This window comes from Sycon ciliatum, chromosome 5, assembly GCF_964019385.1.
Source record: "Sycon ciliatum chromosome 5, ocSycCili1.1, whole genome shotgun sequence".
Lineage (NCBI taxonomy): Eukaryota > Metazoa > Porifera > Calcarea > Leucosolenida > Sycettidae > Sycon > Sycon ciliatum.
In genome coordinates this window covers 32,922,376-32,947,483 of record NC_088647.1, presented here as the reverse complement: position 1 = coordinate 32,947,483, position 25,108 = coordinate 32,922,376, and the positions used below count along the sequence as shown (strand labels likewise).

The window sequence follows — 25,108 nt, the reverse complement described above, 5'->3', positions numbered from 1 at the left end:
CCCCGGCCATCTGCAGCAGGACTTTTGCCAGCACCCTCGTGACGTTGCAGATATGTGGCTTGATTATTGTAGTGGACGTTGATTTAGTGACTTTGGCAAGTTTGAGTCGTGTCAAGAAGTCACGTAGGATTCAGTACTAGGCAGTAGCGGGACGTGAGTGGTAGTCTTTGCCGGTTTCTGAGGGTATCCTGGATTTGGTGTGCAGCGCTGTGGAAATGGCTTGCTGTGGACGTCCCAGCACTGGATGTTGTATCAAAAGTACGACCTCGTAGCACGTGCTAAACCTAAAAAATTCAAAAATTGACTTGGGTCTGTGGGAGTGTGTGAGAGAACGCCCACTCGTTTCGTTGTGACAGATTCCAGGGCCGCGTTGAGGGGCCTACCCCACCACCCATGGCTGCTTCTGGACTTGTTTTAGGTTTGGGTCCCGCGCACGGACAGAATGGGCACGAAAATGTGAAAAATTGTAAATGCATTTGTTTGGCTCCTGGGTGGCTCGCACACCGTGGCTCTTTGCCAGAAATTTGAGTTTTTCCGGCCTGGAAAGCCTGTCAGTGAGGCACAAGAACTTGTAAATCATGTCCTGAGTGTGTGGTCAAAATTTCACTCAAATCCATTGAGAAACACCAAAGTTACGGTCAATTGAATGCCATATGAAATTTATGGGTAGGCTGCCCCTTCACTGCATGATTCGAGCACAAAATCAATCATCAGGCACCAGAAGGTTTTCTGGGCAAAATAATGGTGCGATTGAAAATCCAGTACCAGAACACAAAAACGATTTAGGCGAGGAACTAAATTTTAGGATTGGGCTCCAAACACAATCACAAAATTAACGTGTAACATGTACTGAGGTGGACTAGCAATGGGTAGATTCACACTATTGTTTTGCTATTGTATTGTGTGGGCAAATCACAAAGGCCATCCTTGCCCGAAGCAAGTCTCTAATCTAGTAGTTTCAATGAACTGGTGCGTATGAAATGGGCATGTGGGTACGTCAGCTGATGAGCAGCGGGATAAGCTTATCAGGGCACGACTTGTTAAAAGCTGGCCGCCAAGAACGACAGGAGAAGAGCCACAAGAGACACTGTAAATGAAACAGAATGGCAGAACATAGACACATACATGCAGATCACAGCAGTATACCGGTAATGCTGTTATAATTATTATTAAAATGTTATTCGAAATCCATGTCATGCAGGCATAATGAAATCCATGTCGTGCAGGTATAATGAAATCCATGTCAATAATGCATGTTTACATTTTGCTTTTTTGCTTTTGGCTTAAAAGAACAACCTTTTCCATGAGCTCATCCTAGTCCTACTCTCGCCGCTCATTTGAAAGGGTCGGCTCAAAGAATTCCTTGTTGCGGAATATCTTGCCTCTAAAGGACTTATCTTGTCCTTTTGGTGGTAACACCACGCGGCTGTGCACTCAGACTGAAGATGGCATGAATTTCTCTACACAACTAAGAAGCTTGGATAGTGATAGCTCCGGTAAGTCAAACAAAACAGGCCCTTCCTTTCCTGTGAAGCCATTGGTATGATCCATTTACAAAATAACACTCAACCAGTTTGATCATTTGATCAAACTTGAAACATGCTGATCATCACTCTCGACTAGCTTGCACTTATTGTTTCTCCTTTCCCTTTACTCTGATAATGGCTACATGCGGTGTTTGATTAGGTGGCACAAATCCAAACTTAACGGCCAACAGACATGTGTTTCTTGCTTGGTTCACTCACCAGTCATAAGTCCTGATCCTGAACTCTGTTATAGCGGAAAAATACACCATGGACACACGCACAGGAATAACAGTGAGAGACTAGGAAGCAACAGAATCAATGGCAACCTACATTTCACTTAGAATGGTGTCAGCCTCTGCTGACAATCACGCCGCACAACTGATGAAAACAAATAAGTTTTTAAACTGGGCAACCACCGAATTTTCTATTTATTTTCTATTTTTACTAAAGGACATGTGGTGCACGCAACAGAAACATGCAGGAGCGATGGTGGTGGGGGCCAGGCACTCCATCGAATGATACCACAATCACGCCAGGAATTGCAACCTATAAGGCCAATGTCTGTCAGGTTCCTGCAACGCCACGACTGTACTTTCAGCGATGAGCCAGTGTAACTATTGAGGTGCTGCTGGAATGTAGCCTTAGGTACAGTGAATCCAACCACATGCATAGTATCAAGAGTCCATAAACAAGAGTATGCAATTGTGATATCTTTTCTATGGGCCAAATGCGCGGCGCGCTGCCTTCATTACATCATTCAGCTGCAGTCCGCGCACTGCGGAAAATCAAACACTGCGCTTTCCCTCTGGTTTGAAATGAATTTTCGTACGGAACTGGAGTTCACGCGCCAAAATTTAGAGATCGCGTAGGTACTGGAATGACTCGAGCAGAAACGGATGGGCTCGTACGAGAAATTGTGGGTTTGAGTGCATGCTTTCAGAGCGTGATGGAGGCAAGTTACGTAATGAAGGCAACGCGCCGCGCACTGGCCCATAACCACAGTTGCATACTCTTGTTTATGCACTCTTGATAGTATGTGACAACATAGGGCACGTTCGGGCCTAGTTTAAATCTGGCTTCGGACATTATTTTTTCATAGCTATCAGTTTGGACCTCATTTTTTCTGTGCGGCAAGGATGAGCCCACAGTAAACAGTTGTGTCCGAAAATGGACTGGTAGTATGTGACATGAAATGTTTCACCAACCTCAGTGTGGAAGTTCTGGAAGATCATGCGAGAATTAAGTGGCTGTAACGGACGAGTGTTTCCGATTTGCTCAACTCGGGGCTCCGAGCGGTTCGATGACAGCAGACCAGAGAGCGCATTAATCTGGTGGGATAAAGAACAAAACAGGGAGAGTGGGGTGGATAATTTTAGAATATGATATTGTATGAAAGACATCAAAGCAAGAAATGTACACGTGCACATACACACAGACTCGCACACTCCCGCACATTAACAATCTCTCGCTTCTACACCCTTTACTCTCCTTTCATACAACATACTGTTATACTAGAATGGTTATGCCCGTAAGCTCCAACTTCTTGTTGTTCTTCTACGCTTTGTCATGTCAAATGGACACCCTATTTGCTAGCCCATTTTACTTTGTTTTATCACATAGTGGGATGGTCTAAGACAATGATTGAGAGGCAGAGTGCACCCGGTTCAAGTCCTGCATGGAAGCAGAAGGGTCTTTTTTTCAGCCGTGCTGCGACCCACAGTCAACTTGTGGCCTGGCACGAAGGAAATATGGATGCAGTGAATGGGATTTTCGGTCTTTGACCACTTTGTGATGGATGTGATCTACTCCTCTCCCACCACTTAGGAGCTTTATCTGCGCCTTTATCCAAGAGGGTGGTGGCGTTTTTGCGGATGCCGAAAACTCGGCCTCTTGCCGAGTTTAACGCGAACCAGGAATTTGTTATCACATTCTCAGCAACACGCAAGTGTCTTTTGTAGGACTACAGGACTATTTAACCTTACCAGGTAGTTCTCTAGAGCTCTCAACGGTTACCCCTAATTTTGTAAATTTCATTGATGGCCAGAACAGAAAATCGGCGCTGGATAATACAACTAAATTTTGAGCAAACTGCCTGTTACGTGGTGATGTCTGCGGCCTTCGTTCCATTCATAGCTTTAATGACATTAATGCCTCTTCGCACAAAGTTGGTCATTTCTATTTTTTTACTACTCGGTTGGGGTGTGGGTTTCTACACCTACTGATGGTGTCTGTAGTGTGGGCAACAGGAAGAGCAAATGAACTAGAGTTCGCAACCCGTGGATTACCACTATGAGAGCATTATGTGTTTAGGTCTAGTGTATTTACTTTGCTGCATCTCACACTGCATTCGCACGATACTTTGACCTTGTCACCAAGCCGAAATGTCTGTTTTGCTTTGCAGCTTATCATGCGGAAGGTGAGATTTCCTGAAAATTTCCTGCTATCCCCTACGGGAGACTGTGATAGTGCACGGAATCTACTGTGTGACAGGAATTTCATCCGTGTTGAACTGTTAATGTCAACAAGAGTTAATTAGGAAATTATGGTGAAAAAATAGAAGGACAAAATTTTACGAGTTATGACTAACTGTGGACAGTTAGTCATAACTCGTAACATTTTGTCCTTCTCCTTTTTGCACCATACCTTAATTGGCTCACCATCCGAGCTTAATTCGGAAATGTTATTAGTACTTATTGCCGGTCAGGTTCCCGTAAGACAGGAGCTGAGGAAACCTTTTTCAATGTTGATCCCCTCAGGGGACAGTAAACGATTCATAAGAAATCACATCGGAACATACCATTGTGGGCGGGTAGTACTGGATTTGGCTCATAACCATCCAGACGACCTGTTCGTTGCAAGCGGGATGGCTGTTCGATCCGTAGTACGTGTAGAATGTAGTGATGTCCTCCGGGCGAAGTATATCTTGGAAGTTCAGCTGCTCTGCTGACTGATCGCCTGCAGTACACATGAACAGTGTCATAGGTAACCTATTGCTTACACCTGTGTTTCTGGTGTTGACAGCACCAAAACGTATTTCACTGCTCGCCTGAGAGCCTTGCTCACCCATCACATACAAGAACACAACCCGTGTTCTTTTTCCCTCATGCTCATGCATTCCTTCCAAATTTGGTGCGCCTGTAATTGGAAGATGCGGAGACCTCGAGTCGGTTGAGCATGGCAGGCCCCACCAGCACCATCTCACCCCATGCTAGCCCCATGTGCCTGCAGGTGAGTTGTGTATGTTGTAGAGAAAAAAAGAAAAAAACAACAACAACGCGGTTTCTAGGCTACAGTACCTGAAAAAGTAACCCCAGCATCATCTTCTGGCAGACCCTCCTTCATATGATTTTTGCTCTATCCTAATAAATATCAACCAGGTTTTATGTGTCCACAAAAGCTTTCTAAGACTGCTCCTACCTTTCGCATCCCCACGTTCTAGTATGTAAAATTCATTTCTCCAAATACCAGACATTTTAAAAACGTGACCTTACCTCTATATGTCAGCTGGGAGAAGAAGTTAAGAAGTGGTGTGACACCGGGATGAGCATGAGATATATCGTCGCTGGGCTGCATCAGTAGGAAAGGAAAACGTGTAGCAATTTGGAACGTAAAAATTACCACACCTGATTGAAAGAACGTGATTATGTAACGTGATTATGTAACGTGATTATGTAACGTTCGGGCCTGATTGGAAATTTTTATTTTCATTGCTATCAGGTTCGGCCTCATTTTCTCTGTGCTGCGCTGATGAGTTCAAAAAGAACGAAACAGCATGCTGTCCGCAGATTGAGTGTAACGTTATTATGTAACGTGATTATGTTGGGATGTACTCATATGATGCACACCTTACTTGCTTTCCCCGGATAATTATTTGACCATTAGTAACGTATTGATGTGACCACTTATTCAGGTTGCGAAAATGCAGAGTATGATGTTCAGCTTATAAACCGAATGAAAGGGGTGCAGCTTAGACTCCTGAAGGGCTAACACAGCGGAAAAATTCCCTTACTTGCTTGCCGCTGACAATTATGCAAAATGTGAAACATGTCTATCTACCTTTATCCCAGTCTAACCGACATCAACTAAAATACTGGACACTTGCAATATGCAACTGCTTCGATGTAATGGAGCACTCTCTACCCTGTATTCACTTGTTTGGCTCTCTACATTGTGTTGGAACAGGCGGCGCGGTGACAAAAGTTTAAGGATGGCATTAAACAGAATCAGCTGAAGCGTCATTTCACGAATTTGTTCGTGATACCGCAATAAAACCTTCGTGAAATGATGCTCCAGCTCATCTATTGTTATCCTTAAATCTTTACATTCTGAAAAGAAGAAGGACAAAATGTTACGAGTTATGACTCTCTGTAGTCAGTTTTAGTAAGGCCGGTCTGTCCAATAGTCTTACCAGTTTCGTCTTCAACCAGTAACTTTCGGCATTCTTTGTTGCCGTGATGCGTAGCTCGTGCTCTTCTTCGTTGCGCTTTCCTTCCCCTCTTGGACCTTTCCGAACTTGAGCCTTCCAAGTTGGAAGGTTGTTCGTTTGCGCCTTGGAGAAGTGTTAGAGCTAGGTGTCAGGTCGCCGAATGTCTCAGTACTCCTTGTCAGTTTTGTGCCATTTTGTCGCACTCGATGACTGTATAAGATCTGGTTACGTTGATGGACAGTCAGTCATAACTCGTAACATTTTGTCCTTCTTCTTTTCACAATAATTTAATTGGCTCAGCATCCGAGTTACATCTTTATATTGTGTTTGTAAAATTACAACTTTAGACTGACTTATCAATAGCATTTCACTCCAAACTGGCCTCCTTACTGCGTTTCAAATTTAAATCACACAATATGTTCGGGCCTGGGCCATCATCTGTGTAATAAATGACTTAACATCCATTGTGCAAGTACTTATTGAACTACATGTAGGAACGTTTTTTAGAGCACGGAAGCTCCACTGCAGCCAATTCATATCACGATCAGTCACCACCACCACACCACGGTCGTTGACGCTGCAAATTCTGTTCAAAAGAAATGAAATGAAATCTCCAAATTTTCGCCCTTTTCGACCTTGGTGTGGTGGTGGTGGCTGATCGTGATACATGTAGGTAAACAGCATCAATTGACACTGAGGAAGGGGAAGCTCACCCTTAAATGTGAACAGAGATGGACGTTGTATGGGAGTAGATGGGGAAATCTCAGTATTTTGGGTCTTCAATGCCCCAAAGAAGTCTGATCTTTTTCAAACTTCGGTATGGGTGGGACATATGAAACCTTACAGGTATACCGACTGGAAAAACCATCTATCTAGTCTAATCAAATGTCTAGTCTATTTCTCGGCCATCATAATTCTGACGTAGTCTGCGCAAGTTAATGACGTCATCATCATGTTACCAAATTTAGTGCAAACTTCAAGTTGATATAACTCGTAAACGGCTGCTCCAATAAAACTGGGACATGTGTGTTTTTGTGTGTGTTCATGTGTGTTTTTTGTTTTTTTTACTAGCAAACACAGCCCTACTAATAATCAGGGGAAGAGGACAACTGAAATGACACTGGACAACAAGACAAAGGGGAGTAGGGGCGATGTGCCGATGTGGTTGGCGAGGCTTGTCCGACCGGAGGTCTCGGAATCATAGCCTACGACCAGGCATCGATAGGAATGCAGCTAGGTAGGTAGGTACATTTTTATTTGAATTCGCAGAACCAAACGGGCGGTGTCGCCCAATTACATGGAAGCGAATGGAAACAGTAAAATATTGTAGGAAATAGCCTAACATGATAGCAGGGTGTAGTACAAAGCAAAGAACGCTCAGTCAAAGAATAACGTTAACGTTAGAATACAATAACGGGGAGGCGGTAAACAGCACATGACTGGTACTGTGGAGTACCGCAAACGTTCAAAGATTCCTGTAGTGTTCAGTAGTGGGTGAGGGAGGGAAATCAAGTGAGAAAGAGAGAGAGAGAGAGAGAGAGAGAGAGAGAGAGAGAGAGAGGGAGAGAGAGAGAGAGAGAGAGAGAGAGAGAGAGAGAAGGAGAGATAGAGGAGAGAGAGGGAGAGAGGGAGGGAGAGAGAGAGAGAGAGAGAGAGAGAGAGAGAGAGAGAGAGAGAGAGAAAAAGAGAGAGAGAGAGAGAGAGAGAAGGAGAGAGAGAGAAGGAGAGAGAGAGAGGGAGAGAGAGAGAGAGACAGAGAGAGCCACGAGAAAGGGAAATAAAATAAAACAAGAAATAGATGATGGACGAGGGTAGTTGCTCATTGACGGGCGACATAGCCTTACAGGGAGTCCGTAGCCCAGAGCCAATTATTTTGACGCAAGTGGCGATGGACCTTCGTCTTGAAGGATTGGAGAGACTTCAACTGGGGCATCGGATCCGGAAACATGTCTTGCGTGTGTGTGTGCTTGTGTGTGTGTGTGTGTGTTTGTTTGTGTGTGCGAATTTGTTTCTGTTTGGGGAAGGGCTTCAGTCGTATCGCATTGGACGGATGCAGAGAATAAGTGCTAACTACAGATGAAGTGATACATTGTCTACCCAAAGGTACAAACAGTCATTGCGACAGAACTACGACCGTGTACATGATTGTGGAGAATAATGCCCACAGACAGACCAACTACGGACACAAACAGGCTTGCACATGTAGTGAATAACACATACAGTCAGACCAAGCACTGTACATAAACGTTTCACACCTTGTCTCGAAGCCTCCAGGCAAAGTCTTGAAAAATGACTTAACCTCTTACACCCCCGACATGACAATTTGTTTGGTGTGCCAAAGCTTACTGCAAACTTCAAAAACGCATCCCATTTATTGCAGAGGAGTATATCCCAAGCCCCTGTTTACTCACGCTGAACAACACGGCAATGATAGCGATAGCATCACGATCTCCACTTGCCAAGGCTTGATTAAGATTTTGGTACGAGCCGTTGTAGAAGACGACATCGAGCTGGATAAGTGAAAATCACACACAGCAGTCAGCTATCCTTTTTAAATAATCTTTCTGGAAACCTTTTCACGGTACTCAGACCCTGCCCAAAAATTAAAAATATTAATAATTAATTAAGAAGGCCTCATTTCCTCTGTGCTGCGCTGACGAGTCCACAAAGGACGAAACAGTTCTGTCCGCAGATTGAGTAATTAATTAAGATGTAAAGGGAAAAAGGACCTATAAGTAATAGTTACCAGTTATGACTAACAGTCCACCAAGGTAAAACTGAAAAAGGTGCTGGGTTCTATTTGCCACAGCAGGGTAGGGAGCAACACACAAATCTGTCTACCAGTGTTTGGCTATTACCCCTCTCTCGCACGTTGCGTGCCATTTAGTTATGGCCCACAAATTGAGTGAAAAAATTGATCTACATGTACATCATCGACTATCTAAAAAATGGAAATCCTCGGTTATCTAAGAAATGTCTATAACATCTCCTTCGCACTGCTATCCCCAGTCTGCGTGAGACATGTTACATTTTCCTTTTGAATGCAAAAGCATGGCTTGAGTAAGTGTATGTAGGCTGCATCCAACGCTTGCAACAGGAGCAAGCAGCTAACACGGAAACAGTTATATCTCTCACACTATACACTTAGATTTTCACACCCTAGCTTAGCTTTTTATTCAGCATAGTTCGCACACCATAGTGACAATACAATCACCCGTGCTCCCTTGTTACTGTGGTCATTTTGTAACCTTCAATCACCAAATATTTTGAGCATACATTATTTTTATTTTTATTATTATTAAGAAAGGGTTTGCTCCCCACACCGGAGCTCGCGCTATTCCGCCGACTTTACTTGACACTTGACTGACTCACGACTGCCATCCAGAGCACACGAGAAGTCCATCAAACCTTCGACTCGGCAAACCTGCAAGAAAGTACCACTCCCTGCTCAATACACAGTGTTTCGGGGAATTCACCCCTCATCAGTTGAGCTTGAGTAGGATGAGGAATATTGTGCCTGAAGAGCACCACTTATATAGTGCTCCCCAGGCACAAACATCACCAGGGATACAAACTTACAGAGACGCTCCGTTTCCAGCGCGACAAACACCTCGTGAACACCAGATAGCAGCATGAGTCAGTGTCGCTCCTGGACGGTGAGACAGACGTCGAGGCCCCCTTGGTCATTCGCAACGCTGTCACCTCCAAACCAACTAGTCGCAAGCCCGCGCTGGGCACAACAGTACGAAGTATTGGTTGCGACTTCGGCGATGATTTGTAAGAAAGGGTTTGCTCCCCACACCGGAGCTCGCGCTATTCCGCCGACTTTACTTGACAATTGACTGACTCACGACTGCCATCCAGAGCACACGAAAATTCCATTGAACCTTCGACTCGGCAAACCTGCAAGAAAGCACCACTCCCTGTGACAGCGTTCCGAATGACCGAGGGTCCTCGACGTCTGTCTCTACGTCCAGGAGCGACACTGACTCACGCTGCTATCTGGTGTTCACGAGGTGTTTGTCGCGCGGGAAACGGAGCGTCTCTGTAAGTTTGTATCCCTGGTGATGTTTGTGCCTGGACAGCACTATTATGTGGTGCTCTTCAGGCACAATCTTCCTCAGCCTACTCAAGCTCAACTGATGAGGGGTGAAATCCCCGAAACACTGTGTATTGAGCAGGGAGTGGTGCTTTCTTGCAGGTCTGCCGAGTCGAAGGTTCGATGGACTTTTCGTGTTCTCTGAATGGCAGTCGTAAGTCAGTCAAGTGTCAAGTAAAGTCGGCGGAATAGCGCGAGCTCCGGTGTGGGAAGCAAACCCTTTATTATTATTATTATTATTATTTGAACAAACGGCGAGGAGACAACAATTTGAAAACCGCAATCAGTAATACAAGCTGGATCGACATTTTGTGTACACTGTATTCATGTATTGTAAAACTGTGGAGACAATGTGCAATAGAACGATGAAAAATGTGAAGAAATTGTGTAGAGAAAGAAAAGGATTTAAACAAGTTTTCGTACAACACTCATCAGGAATCGTCGTTGTACTAAAGGACACTGAAACAAAAATTGAACTATTATAGAAAATCTAAGTTAGAGAAATAACACTAAGAGCAACAACAGTGAAATTTACAAATGTGAATTTTAACAATCAAAGCGAGAAATGAACAAAGGAGAAAGGAAGGAAAGACAACGTGATAACACATAACAGCAGTACATTACACCTAGAACATTAACGGCCAAGATTGGCCGCACTAAACACGACACGTTACTTGAACAATTTCAACCCAATTATACTATCTTTCTGTACACACAAATTAGGCTTGTACAGACGCTGATAGATAGCTTCCAACACTTTTAACTGTAGTCCATAACCATGACGACCACGGCACAATACAGTGAACGAAGAGTCGGAATACGCACCGCAACAATCAGGACTAGCCAGCAGATGATTGTACACTGAAGACTTGCTACCACGAAACCTACGCACAACACTAACACTCTCACCGGCACTCTCACCATCACTTCCATCACTGCTCTCCGACTCACTGCTCCCTCCGCCGTCCGTTCCATCCTCCGCTTCCTCTGTACTCTCTCTGTCTCGTCCATCCCGCCTGACCGGGTCCATTGAACTCAACTCGGCCGTCCCCCTGCTATCACGTCCCTCCTTTCGCCCTCGTCCGCTGAGTGCGTAGCTTCTGTTGTAGTTGGCTGTTGATCGTCTTGGTCTTTCAATTATGGGCTTGGATGGTGGATTAGTTGTGGTTGCTGTAGATTGCGTTGTTGGTGTTGGTGTGGGAGTTACTGATATGCAAGGTGGGTCTCTTTGAGTCGGCATTTGTAGTGTTAATGCAGCTGTCAGTGTTGCTCGCGGTCTGCCACTGGCAAGCTCCACCGCCGCAAGAACCGATGGCGGAGGATCAGGAGGAGGCAGTGGGACCGGGACCGCAAGCAGCACCGCCTCAGCCAAAGCCGCCGGGGGCACTGACGAGGGAACCACCGACGGCCGGAGCAAAGGCGGCGACACAAGCCGACCCGATGAGCCACCACGCCCATTCTCCTCCACCACCGTCACCAACGACGGCGGAGCAAGCACAGTCTGAGATCCAGGATCCGCGGGTTGTGTAGGCAACGGCTGTGTGGTTAATGGTTGTTTTCTAGGTCGCCCTCGCTTCGGTCTTTGTTGTTGTGCGCAAGGTGGAAGTATGTGACGTGGTGTGTGTTGTTTGATGCGTGCGTTCAGGTGCTGAACAGTCCTACCAACATACCGACTAGCCTTTGAATTTGAAGTTCTCCCAATCCTTTCCAAATTATTATTATTATTATAATGGGGGTGGCTTTATTGGTTTTGTGTTTGTATTATGCAGCATCCCGGGTCATTTAAGACCATGGGGAGTACTGCTGTTGTATGTGAAGAAAATATAATAAGGGAGACTGAGAAAAAAGAAAGAAAGAAGAGAGAAATACTGTGAACAGCAAATCTACAATGATGCATGTACAATCTATTATACAACTAATCTGCGAGAATGAGACTTAACACAAGCAGGTACAGTAATAGCAAGAGAGCTTAATCAGAAAACAAAATCCGTTGAAAAGTAACCGTCATCAAATCTGAAATCGAGCCCTTCAGCGACACAATAGCACTGAAGGCAGCAATATAATTCTTCTCATTCAACATCAGTGAAGCACCGTCAAAACCGGTGAATGGGGGCTGATGGTATTATTGTTGTCTTTGTTATTGGCAAGTGATTAATATTACGATCATAATTATTTTCTGCAAATAGGTGCTTCAACTAATAGTTCGAACCATGGGCATTCGCAAACCAATGTAACTTTTTAGAGTGTAATTATTATTTCATCTGAGTTATTGACCTGATGATGTCAACTGTGCCAAGGAGTGCCTCCTTTTGCAAGATCGGTACACTAGCTCCGGCATCCAGTTCCCTCACAAAGTCAGCAGTCGAGGGGGTTAATCCACCTAATGCCCCCACAATTACTGGCACGATCTTGGCTCGCACCTGCCACATCTGCTCCACCTCACGCTTCAGGCCTTGATATTTCTGTATCTTTTCCACAGATTTTCGGCGGATGTTCCTATCCAGAGGGACACTTACGTCCACAAGTAACGCTTCATCTTTGCCCTTGATAATAATGTCGGGTCTGTTTGCTCCAACGGGCGCTGCTGTTGGAATTGGCACTTCCCAGTAGATTGACACATCCGTTTCAGCACTGTACACGACGTTGGTGAGTTGGTGACTTGTGTACTTATTCGAAATGTCCGATGCACCATACTTCCTGCACAATGCCCAGTGGAGATATTTTGCTAACCTGTTGTGGCGATTGACATAGTGACTTCCCGCACAAGCTGTACACGCTCCGATAAGGTGGAAAACCGTTTCCTTGTCCCTGCCACACATCCTGCAACTCGTTTTCGTTAACACACCTGTTCCTCGATTAAATATCTCTTGTAAGTTCCGTGTTGGGATAGCCTGGTCCTGTATGGCCATGACAATACTCTCTGTTGCCGGACGCAAAGCAGAAGATCGCATCCTGCAGCATCAGCCAAAATTGGCCATGCAGAGGCTTCTTTCTGATTGTCTCCTCCCGATGCCGCTGGTATCCCTGGCGTATTTGTTCCTTTGTGGCTGACTCCTCCATACCAATCTTTGCCAAATATTTCGCAGCATCACTGGAGACAGAGTATTTTGCTTTTTCATGATGGTACTGTTTTAGGAGAGCAATGGCAATGTGGTCTTGGTGGCCCTCGATGTATTTATTGATTTGGATGATGGATCGTTCATGTAGATCCACCACACTCTGGAATCCACGGCCGCCTTCGGCGCACACCAAATGCACCCTCTCTCTGTCAGCCCGAGGGTGATGCCATCCCTTCTTGGTGAGCTTCTTCCTGAGCAAGATATCCAGCTGCTCCAATTCTACGGGTCGCCAGTTGATGATGCCAAAGCTGTAGGTGAGCAGTGGCACCGCGTATGTGTTTACTGCCTTTGCTAAATATCCAGCCGTTAATCCAGGCTTGAAGATCGCATCTAATCGCTTTCCATAATCCTCACGAAGCTTGCTCTTTATCTCACCATGCGGCAGCGCAGCCGATTCAATGAATCCGAGGTATTTGTACATGTTATCTTCTTGCAGGGTGGGTAAAGCCATACCCAATAGTGTTTCGACAGGCTCCGCATCACTTGACTCAAGCACTCCCCGGTGTACATGAAGCGTGGCGCACTTCGAAACACCAAACTCCAGGCCAATGGCTGAAGCTGTGATCTGCGCGACGTTGATCATGGGCTTCAGCTGGTTGCGATGTTTGGCATACAATTTAATGTCATCCATGTACAGGAGTTGAGAAACGACCTTTGAGACCTGTCCAATTTGCATTTGATATCCGCCGCCTGTCTTCTGCACCTCTCTTGAAATGCAGTTAATAGCTAAGCAAAACAAGAGGGGTGATAGCGTGTCTCCTTGGAAGATACCACGGCGAATCCTGACAGATTCTGTTGAGACCCGTGCATTTTTGATATGATAAACTCATGTGTGTATTCCAGAGCTGCATGCTTGCCTCCAAGAACTTGACAAGAGCTGGGCTAAATTTGTACATCTCTAGCATCCGAATAATCCATACATGAGAAACGCTGTCATAGGCTTTCTTGAAGTCGATATACGCAACAGAGATATTGCGCTTATTATGCCGAGCGTGCTCCATTATCATCTTATTGACAAGAAGTTGCTCCTTACAGCCTAGTGTTCCCGGGGTACACCCTCTCTGTTCATCTGGGAGTATCGAATTGGTGTCAATGTGTTTCCACATGAGACTAGCAACTACGGCTGTCAGGATCTTGTATTGTGTGGGTAGACAGGTGATAGGGCGATATTGGGCTGGGTTAGATGTGGGTGGCTCCGTCTTGGGCAGCAGGATTGTGCGGCCAGTCACCAACCATTCAGGAATTGGCCAATCACCGACAAGGGTCTTCTGGAAGGCGATTCGCAGGGCAATGTGTAGATTTGATAATGTTTTCCACCAGTAACCATGACTTGCGTCTACACCACTAGCTTTCCACCTGCTGACCTTAGCTAGCGTGTCCTGGAGTGCCCGTTGAGTCACAGATACGGGTTCATACTCTGCAATGGTAGTCTCATATTCCACTCTTTGTTCTTGATACCACCCTGATGACTCATCAAACGGCACAGGCTTGGCTAGTATACCAGACCAGAACTCGAATACGGCACCCTCACTCGGTAATTCCCCGGGTTGCTGCTGCTCCGGTTCCTTTCTCAGTCTACGGTAGAATTCTTTCTCATTTGTGCAGAATAGTGTGTTAGCTCTCCTGCTCTCCCAGATGTGTTTATCACGTCTTGTCCTCTCCGCTAGCTCAAGCAATTCCAGCTTCCTCTGTTCCAGGGCGTATCCAATCTGGGAAGTGTGGGATATTCCGTACTGAGCAAAGAACCGTTGGTGCTTGACAGCAGGGTTTTTCAACATCATCGTTAGTCGAGATATATCTGCCCGTAATTTCTTCGCTTTGTTGCGCGATTTTACTAACCAAGTCGGTTCCGGTGGTCGCGAGCTCGCCGGTTTGCCACTAGCGTTTTCACCGTTCGTCTCAGACAAGGAAATGCCACATCTGGTCAAGGAACATCGAGCAGCAACATATACTAAGCAATTGAGATCTTCCATTTGAAGATCTTTGTTTTTACTAGTGGTGTTGATCACTCCAGGGATTGCTTTGTTCACAAGTGATGTCACCTGATCGAGTTTGCGTTGAGGCACATGGCGAGGTACAGGTAACCTAGGACTTTCGGACATGGGTACATTTCTCCATCTCAAGTATGCCTCACTGAGCGCGTTAGTGGTGTCAGTGTTGAGTGCATCCATGGCGTCAGTTTCTCCATCTTGAGGATGAGTAAGGTCAGTGCTGCTTTGTGAAGGCATCCCCTGCACTAGGTTGTCACTGCTTGTACCAGTAGCTACTAGCACAGCTGTAGCAGGCTGCAGGCTGTCACGTCCCTGCTCTGGAGGTGTCAAAGCCAGGGCTGCTCCAGCATTCAAACCCGTAGGTGTAGATGCAAGTAGCAGTGTAGCCTGCGTCGCTGGTGTAACCTCGGAGAGATCACCCATACTAGTACTACCAGTACCAGCAGCACCACCAGTACACAGCTCAGCATGCTCATCAGTCTCCACGGTTACATTACAGTTAGTTTCATCAGCTGAGTTGGTTTCCATGGTGGTAGAAGTTTCAGACGCTCTTTGGTTCCGCTCCTCCATCATCTGCTTCCGCAAGACGTCTTCTTCCACCTTCGAAATTTTCTTGTTTTTAGTGATATATCGCCTTCTATCCGCCAACAGACCCTCACTCACCGGTCTATCAGGCCTCATAGCGGTCCATATATCATGCATACGCCGCACGTACCAAAGCTGCAGCCGTCCACACTCGGTGGCAAGCAAGTACGCCTTTATCACATCCCGGTTGTCCTCCCATGTCCATTCCAATCTCCTCCGCGCACGAACAGGAGGGACAGCGCAATCCTTTCCCGAGTGATCCATTACACATCATATCCTTAGTAAACTTGGGTCTTTTTCCCTCCCCCAGGGGACCAACCACGGTCAGTTTCTGGAAACTACCAGAGGTGAAAGAAAGTGATTTAATTTGGAAAGGATTGGGAGAACTTCAAATTCAAAGGATCAGTCGGGGAAGTGAACTGCCTGAAAAGAGAAAAAACGCCAGACCCACCAGGACTCGAACCTGTGCCATCAGTATGTGTGGCACGTGTTGTGAGCTGCCTTTGGAGTGAAAAACTTGTCAGCGCCTTCTACGTTCAGCCTGGTCCCATAGCTCAGTGGTTAGAGCATTGCTCATGACAAGCAGGGTCCCAAGTTCGAGTCCTGGTGGGTCTGGCGTTTTTTTCTCTTTTCAGGCAGTTCACTTCCCCGACTGATCCTTTGAATTTGAAGTTCTCCCAATCCTTTCCAAATTAAATCACTTTCTTTCACCTCTGGTAGTTTCCAGAAACTGACCGTGGTTGGTCCCCTGGGGGAGGGAAAAAGACCCAAGTGCCATCAGTATGTGTGGCACGTGTTGTGAGCTGCCTTTGGAGTGAAAAACTTGTCAGCGCCTTCTAGGTTCAGCCTGGTCCCATAGCTCAGTGGTTAGAGCATTGCTCATGACAAGCAGGGTCCCAGGTTCGAGTCCTGGTGGGTCTGGCGTTTTTTCTCTTTTCAGGCAGTTCACTTCCCCGACTGATCCTTTGAATTTGAAGTTCTCCCAATCCTTTCCAAATTAAATCACTTTCTTTCACCTCTGGTAGTTTCCAGAAACTGACCGTGGTTGGTCCCCTGGGGGAGGGAAAAAGACCCAAGTGCCATCAGTATGTGTGGCACGTGTTGTGAGCTGCCTTTGGAGTGAAAAACTTGTCAGCGCCTTCTAGGTTCAGCCTGGTCCCATAGCTCAGTGGTTAGAGCATTGCTCATGACAAGCAGGGTCCCAGGTTCGAGTCCTGGTGGGTCTGGCGTTTTTTTCTCTTTTCAGGCAGTTTACTTCCCCGACTGATCCTTTGAATTATTATTATTATTATTATCTTTATTTGAGAGATGACCCAGAGGCGGGTAGCCAATCGAGGGGTCTCAATTTGTGCGATATTGAATAGGTAGAATACCAAGGCGTGAGGGAATAGAATAAATTAGCCAGACACATGGAATGGGACAGAAAAACTTCAAAGGATAGTCTGATGTGCAATTACTGCTGAGGTGTGCATTCTGGTTTGCTTCCCCATACGCATTATTCGATGTGGGTTCATCAATGACCATCGAAGAAAAAACGTTTCTGAATCCTTTTCTTCACATTCATTTTATTTCATTAGTTTATCATGGTATTATGTCGGCGTCAATTTTTTTATTCCTAGCTTTTTTGAAACTTCTTTCTCCGTAACCGCTTAATGGTAGTTCAGCTTGACAATATGCAAGACGTTTAACAGTATTCGAAAACAGGAACTTCTTCCTAACATGTGCAGAACCACATACATGTAGCATGCATCTCAGGCTTGAGGTTTTAACGAGAATAATACCCTGAGGATGCACTCAGTGTGCTGAGATTGCTCAATAGCACGAAGGCAAAGAGTATTCCATGGAACAAAAATGGTACAAGGCTAGCTCGGTGCTCTGATTTTGGAATCATTAGGCTTAAAGATGATGTTGGCTAAGCCAGTATAATTGTAAGTAATTAATTACAATACAAGAACACGCGAATGTCCCTGGTTCGAGTCCTGGTGGTGACAGTCAATTTTTTCTTCAGACTTTTCCCGTTTGTCTCTTTCCCTCAAACTAGTGAATACAAAAACAAATTCCCAAAAATGTCCTTGCATACCTGGCGTGGCCAACAGTATTTTCATGTTGCCTGACGATTGCATACCATGACGTTCAGAATTCCAAAGACCAACCCTTGTGCCTTTGTTGTTCTGTCCGAAGAGAAAAGTACACTGATTGCTGCTCTGTGCTTACACCACATCTGAGGCTGGGTTTTTTAAAGCCTCTTAAAGCCTCTTATGCGGGCAATCACAGAACATGATTTCACTGGCCTGACGCAATAACTACACACTCTGAGGCTGGGTTTACGCGGCAACGAAGTACAACCGAAAGGGAACGAAATTGTGGCCTTTACTTGAGTACTACTATCGTTTACAAGACAACGCATGAAAAGGCACCCCTAAACGGAACGAAATGGAAACGAACTTCAAAGTGTTTTGAAACGTTTTCGAAATGTTTTCGCTCTCGTGTAAACAGTGAAAGCGATTGGAAACGGAGTGCGGTCATGGAAACCATTCCGCGCGGGGAATATTCAAACCAAGTGCACAAACAGCATTCAGGAGTTAGCCAGCTCGAACTAGCGTGTTATATTCCGCTCTTACGCCAGACTTGCGCGGCCTAACTCCAGCCTGATCGCCTGTTTTCCGTTTTCGTGCAAACGGTTCAAAACGATTTGCCGTTCTCGTGTAGATGGTTTAGAAACGATTCGAGGACAGTGCGTTTTGGTTCCGTTCCGTTTCGTTTCGTCTCCGTGTAAACGCAGCCTGAGTACTCTCAGCCAATTGGGTGAACTCTGTGTGAGGAGAACAATTCAAAACTCCAATGAAGATTCTCACCTCTGCTGATGTTCGCATGCCATCGATTGCATGCTCCGACCCATCGTACGTGGAGTTGCCGTAATGCAGGTGGAAACTGTGCAGCTTGTAGTGAGTGACTCCCACCGGTCCACCTGTAAACCACGTGTTAGAGGAACCATAGGCGAATCCCGTTGGTGCGTCGCCGACGTTCTCCAAGTGATAGACATCTGTTGTTGCGTTGCTGGTGATATTCAGCGGTGGATAACTCGCGTACATTGCACTCGCCGTTGGGATGTTGATGGGTGATTGCTCAGTTCCCGTTCCGCATGTTTCGAAACCCGGGATATTGCCCCAGTTTGCAGGGCCTGAAATTTAAGCAACCATTTCCAAAAGAACAGTTAGCGAAGGTCTCGCGTGGTGAAACGAAATAAACCTAGGCTACAGAAAATTAGTACCGTATTTGCTGTTGTATACGCCACACCCGTTCCTCATTTCTTTTGTTCATTTGGCTTATTCGAAGACTAGCCCAGGTTGATTGGTGATGTCAACACGAACAAGCTTATAATAATACTTCGAAGTAATACTAATAAGCCGCACCTTAAACACCAGTAATTCAGCTGAACAAAAACGGTGCGGCATATACTGCTATGACCAAGTGACCCATTTAAGGCGGTAAGCAGGGCAGATGACCACTTTGTCCCAAAAACATGTGGGTGCCGCTTATACATGTACTCCGGAAAGTCACTGATGTGACCAGCATGTTGGAATCTACGTGTACATATACTGAGGCCACTTCTTTGAAGCCCCCGCCGAGTGTCGTTATTCGCAAAGTTGGCTGTACATGTATTGCACATGATAATTATATCACCTACTGAGCAAGGTGAATTGACAACCGAAAATGCAGAAAATTAATCGTCAAAGTTTGATGGTGGGCTAATATTTTTTACAAGACAAATACATAGTTATTTCACGGTTCACGCGAGGCTCTGTTAGACTGAGTTTTCCGCATCAGTATGATTGTCACCACCCTCAAGAATCAAGGCGCAGATGCAGCCCCAGAAGCGGAACACTTCCAATCATAGATAACAGAATTTTATTAATGCAGAGTAAACTATGAAGCTGTAAGCTGTTTAATGATTGTGCAACCTACCAATGTTGGAAGATGGGTCGTAATTCCAACTCTGACTCGCCACTTGGCTACATGAAACAGCTGCAGTTGATATCGACGGCATCAGCAAACAAGAAAACACTCGGGATTTTCCATAGACACCTTGTGCTGAGGGCAGACTGAATTATTATTTTGATAATTATTAGTCAATTTGTTGGGTGAGCCCATTGACGTTACTAGTAACTGCCTCTTTTGATCCCCACTTGAAACAAATTTTACAACAACAACATTCGCCTTCTACTTGCTAATCGTTCTTGAAGTTCGTTCACAAGCGATATCTAGTGGCAACTGAATACGTTATGCCTATGTGTGAGATTTGAGTACAATATTCAAACGTTGGCTATGCGTCACATCACATAATGACTATGTAGCCGTGGGATTAAGGGAGACCGGAGATTATCACCTGCAACGATGTGCGTTATATAATGATTTTTTAAATTCCTGATTTGGAAGTTCAACATCATTCGTGGTGCAAATCGCGATGGCTGCCTTGATCTGCCGACCCCAACTCAGCAACGAATCAAGCATGTTCCAGACAAGCGATTCATGCCAGAGAAGTTTTGTTATTCGGCCCCAAGGCAAGGGTGACTGTAATCTGGTAATGGAGGGCTAGATTTCGAAATCCACGTGGCCACATGCACAGAGCTACAGCCGTCCGGGCCGTGTCATTTCCTTGCGCAGTACGACAGTGAACATAAAAAGGCTAGAACTTGACGAAGCAGTAGCCTCTCTTTTTGCATGCTGGTGTTATATTAATTAATTTTTGTATGTCACACTAGAAAGGTAGATACAATCATGTATACCAGCAGTGCGATAGCATCCAGCACTACAAGTTAGTGTAGGCTGAGAGTAAAATATGCCGCTACACAAAGGGGGATGTTTCATCCTGAATGAAGCTTCCCCAAACGGAATCAGGGGGGGGGGGGGGGGCTGCCTGTCATGTAACAATCACGCCTTCTGGCAAATTCTCCCTGCTCTATGAAATGACAGCTAATAAAACCACAACTGTCTCCCCCAACGACCGTACATGTATCATCGCGCAAGAACTATACTACCTGGTCTTAACCAATAATTATTACTAAATGAACGTTTTGTTCAGTGAGGACGGCCTGACCAGAGTCACATCATGTCAAAAAGGACTTGCCTGCTAGGTTTAACGGAGTAGGATTTTAATTTTGCCGTGCTCCGTTTGCATATCAACGATTCACCTTTCAAGCACTGTTTCTGCAAATTCCGGTTCGTGGGCGGCGGGAGGGGGGGGGGGGGGGCGCCTGTATTCCCCGCTGATGGAAAACTCGTGTTTATGGAACTCGTGTTTATGGAATATTTGGAGTGAGAACGAACGATCTAAGAGTAGAGAATACACGGTGACTACATTGGCTGACGATTTCGGCACTATTCATACTTTCTTTGGGGCGGGGGGGGGGTTCCCGGTAGTGCATTGGGTACTCTACTTGCCCGAGACCCGGAAGGTCGCCCCGAAGTCGCACATCCAACTGCAAAATCCCCACGATGAAGTACACTAGATCAAGGTGTGGGTTCTCTTCACTCAGTACAGTAGAGTAGAACGAGTTACAACTCCCCGTGCCGAAAGGCCTGCTCACGCCCCTACATGACTACTTCCCCTTGTCTAGACCCAAGACTAAAATGATAGTAGCAAACCGGCCGAAAAAAAACTTCCTTCATATCAGCAGGTCGAACAGGATTAATTTTTATTGCAACTCGCCCGGGGGGGTCACTTTTGCGCGGTCATCTGGCAAAAATCATTCTTGTCTACACAGTCTACTTGTACACCCCACCATAAACACCTTGGCATTGTCAAGGGGGGGGGGGCGATATACACTTAGCCCCCTCCCCCCATCCTTACCATCTTCACAAGTTATAACCCGAGTCAGACTCATGACGTCATAGTTATACTGTCATTATTGTGTAGGTGCCACGCACCTACAACACGTACATGCATTTGCCAATAATAATAGAAACTCGAAACTCTAGAGTATTTATTTTATTTATTTATTTATTTATTTCTGCACCTCGTGGCATGTCAAGACAGCCAATTGAATTGAGGAGAGGGTGAGACCAACCACGGAAGAAGAGAAAAAAAGAAAATGAAGAGCACGTACACAAAGTGGGAAGGGATTAGCAACTTAAAAAGCAATGGGATGCTCAGCGAGCTATGCAGCGGAAGTGGTGACTGTGACTTTGTTTACTGGGAGATACTGAAGTGCTGTCTGACGAGGGTACGGAATTTGGGCATATCTGGGGCTTGTCTAACACTGGGAGGCAGTTGGAGCCACGTGGAGTAGGAGGAAAAGAAAGGGGAATTTACGAATAGGGTAGACCTAGCTAGGGGGAGACGAACGCAGCTTCGGGTGGTGCCACCTGAATTGAACCAATTAAGGGACTGTAAATGAGCAGGGTGCTGATCAAGAAAAATTGAATGTGCCAGGGTGCACTTGGAAGCATCAAGGTAATGTTGCAGAGTGGTAGTGGATTCAGCAGCATACAAGTCTAGATTTGTGATATAACGATCAGTACGAAATATGATGCGCCGTATACGGCGATGGAGAACTTCGAATTTACCTATGTGGGTTTTGTTAATGGTGGACCAGGCAGGGAAGCCGTACGTGAAGAGGGGAAGAATGTATGATTTATAAAAATTAATCCGGCAATTTTGGGGCAAATGGGACAAGTGACTTGACATTATGCCGACAGATCGGCATACTTTGGACGACACATGATCAGCATGGTGAGACCAGGAGAGGGCGGAATCTATGACAATGCCAAGGTGTTTATGGTGGGGTGAACAAGTAGACTGTGTAGACTATAAGTATAATACTTCAGCACTAAGTCTTGTACTTGTACTGTTGTAGACTACACACGTAACACAGTCTATCAGGCATGGTCTACGGCCCGGATCTACATGTATCATGATCATGCATGTGGAAGGCGGGAGGCCCAAAAATAAAAAAAATGGTAACACCTATTGAGTGAGCGTTATATCTTTTAAGACTGCCAAAGCTAGGAGTTGCAGGTAGGACGATAGTCGCACGTACGCTGTGGTATGACGACAAGCACGGCCTGTACTGTAGTAACTTACTTTGAAGCCACTTGTACCCCGTCATTGTCAAGTGCCAATAAAACAGGTGGCCATATGCGAGTTAGTATAGCTATAGGGGCATCCAGACGAGATGCCAAAATCCCCACATGTGAAACGCATGTTCTTCCACAGTAATCGCGATTGGCGTACTGGTAGTAGTACCGCGTACCGGTATACCACCTTTTCTCTACCGCGTACATGTACATGTATAAGAAAAATTGCCATGCTAGGAGTTTCCTAGCTTCCTGCCATTTCGATGTAAAATCCGTAGATAGAGTGAAAAACCGCCAGTAAAGATGCCACTCATTGTCCGAAGTTGAATGCGTTCATTGAACTGGCAATATCGCTAGATTGAGCGAAGTGAATCCACTAATAATCAAGGGATGAATCAATGAGACTTGAGCAGGTAGGTAGGTAGGTACATTTTTATTTGAATTCGCAGAACCAAACGGGCGGTGTCGCCCAATTACATGGAAGCGAATGGAAACAGTAAAATATTGTAGGAAATAGCCTAACATGATAGAGGTGGTGGTGCTTTCTTGGTTTGCCGAGTACACGGTCCGCTTTCCTTCCTCTGTGCTCCATACGGCAGTCGTGAGTCAGTCAAGTGTCAGGCAGTCGGCGGGAAGCGAGAGCCGCAACATTCGGAGCAGGTAGCCCCTTGTTGTGCAATCACGGCTTTACGCTATTTCATCCGGTTGAAGCACACCTGGCGAGATGGTGGTAGCTATACGCCTGCCCAGAAAGCGCGCTGTAAAGCTGGAAAGTTCCAGAACAGAGGGCTCCTTCTCGTTCCCCAGGGTTTAACCAATATTCGGTGATGCACTCTAACTGAAGATCCTCACATTTCTTACAGTAAGCAAGCGAGCTGCAATGTGGTGAGAAAACCATTTCCTAGTTAACAAACCGTTCCAATAATTACGTATTGCTAAACTAGCACTATGCATTGCCACTTCGAGCATCACGCTAGCCGATAACCAGGCCCTGTAAACCTCTCAATAACTAATACTTGAACATATTCCATGGTTTCGCGTACGGTGCGGGTCAAGAGACACCTTTCCGCTACTGTGGAAAGCCCCCCCCCCCGGTGTAAAACGTATGTTGACTGACCACTGCGAAGCGTTGCACACAGAGTTACAGCACAATGTTCAGTCGCCACGTCTTAGAAACCTCTGCCCAAGGGCACTTGGGAATGTTTCAGTAGTGGAAGTCGCCTTTAACACTATCCATTGAAAGCATTTTTATACATGAAGGTATCACTCACCCAGTGACATAAAGATGATGAACTTCATGGTTAGCGGTTCAGTCCTTCCCACTGGAAACGAACTCTTCACGGTTCGAAGAAGACGAAGAAAATAGCGAAGCTGTTCCCAGATCGGTGAGGGAAATACGGGTGATATCGCTGGTAACGTGAAGTTATATTTCGAACGGTAAGTATGTGCAAAGATGCCAACTTTGCCGAGTGGCAGGCACCAGTTGCACAAGCAAGCCTCACCATGTACGGACAACAGAATCCCTGTGGTGGTCCGCTTGACAACAAGTGCCTGGACATTTTGAACTGGTATGGCGGCTCATTGCGCACAGCTCGAATAGGGTCCGGAGCGCAGTTCCAGTCATGCTGGTGATTATCGCTAATTACTTTAGTAAAAGACTTTATTGTTCCAAGAATATTGGTCCGGGATGATCCACGATATGAATGCATGGCGGTGTGATGGTTGCATTCAAATCCTTTGCGTTTGAGCGTCAGGCAATCTCCACTGGCTGTACCCAAGGCAATAGTCATGTGGCACGTGTACATGTACAGTGTTGTTTTGTACGAACGACACGGTAATCTAGGCTCTAAAAAGTGTGGCCCTCATGACAATATCATGTACCATCATGTAGTCACCATGCATCCACTTAGGAAGCGCCTAGAAGGTAGGCAGACAGCACTTCAGACTAAGTAAGTTGCACTACTTGTAAAGCAGCGCCATATTGCAAACAAATCAATGAATTATGTTGAGCTCTGAACGGTACGTATTGGGTTTCTATGTGGTTACGTTACGCTATATAGATACTTGCCATCCCAAGGTATAGTCCCAAAGTAAAGAAGACTCTTTCAGACCCCAGTACGCCAGTAGGTGGCCGTGGGTTAACAAAGTCATGTACATGTAAATGAAGTACCTGAAGGTAACCTGTACGACCTTAGAAACGATAGTTGAGGACCAGGCCTAGGAACACAAATCCAAGCACGTCAAAGATTAAGCTGGTCCACTTCGGCACCTGTCGCCCCGTACCC

At 45.7% G+C, this 25,108-nt stretch overlaps 1 protein-coding gene across 1 annotated transcript; it reads right to left on the bottom strand.

The window, feature by feature from the left end:
• Positions 1 to 581: 581 nt before the first annotated feature.
• LOC135818389 (carbonic anhydrase 1-like) lies at positions 582 to 24,348 on the bottom strand. The gene is made up of 9 exons (XM_065331749.1): positions 24,095 to 24,348; positions 19,713 to 19,772; positions 18,602 to 18,927; positions 8,364 to 8,462; positions 5,018 to 5,093; positions 4,324 to 4,481; positions 2,732 to 2,854; positions 1,746 to 1,770; positions 582 to 1,087 (listed from the first exon to the last, which is right to left on the bottom strand). The coding sequence occupies exons 1-9, from the start codon at positions 24,120 to 24,122 to the stop codon at positions 1,041 to 1,043; spliced, it is 942 nt and encodes a 313-aa protein (XP_065187821.1). The 5' UTR covers positions 24,123 to 24,348; the 3' UTR covers positions 582 to 1,040.
• Positions 24,349 to 25,108: the final 760 nt, after the last annotated feature.

Coding starts and splice junctions, on each gene's coding strand:
- LOC135818389 (XM_065331749.1), bottom strand. CDS start 24,122: ATGAAGTTCATCATCTTTATGTCACTGG. Junction 19,773..24,094: donor CATCATCTTTATGTCACTGG/GTGAGTGATACC, acceptor TATCAACTGCAG/CTGTTTCATGTAGCCAAGTG. Junction 5,094..8,363: donor TCATTGCCGTGTTGTTCAGC/GTGAGTAAACAG, acceptor CTACTGATGCAG/CCCAGCGACGATATATCTCA.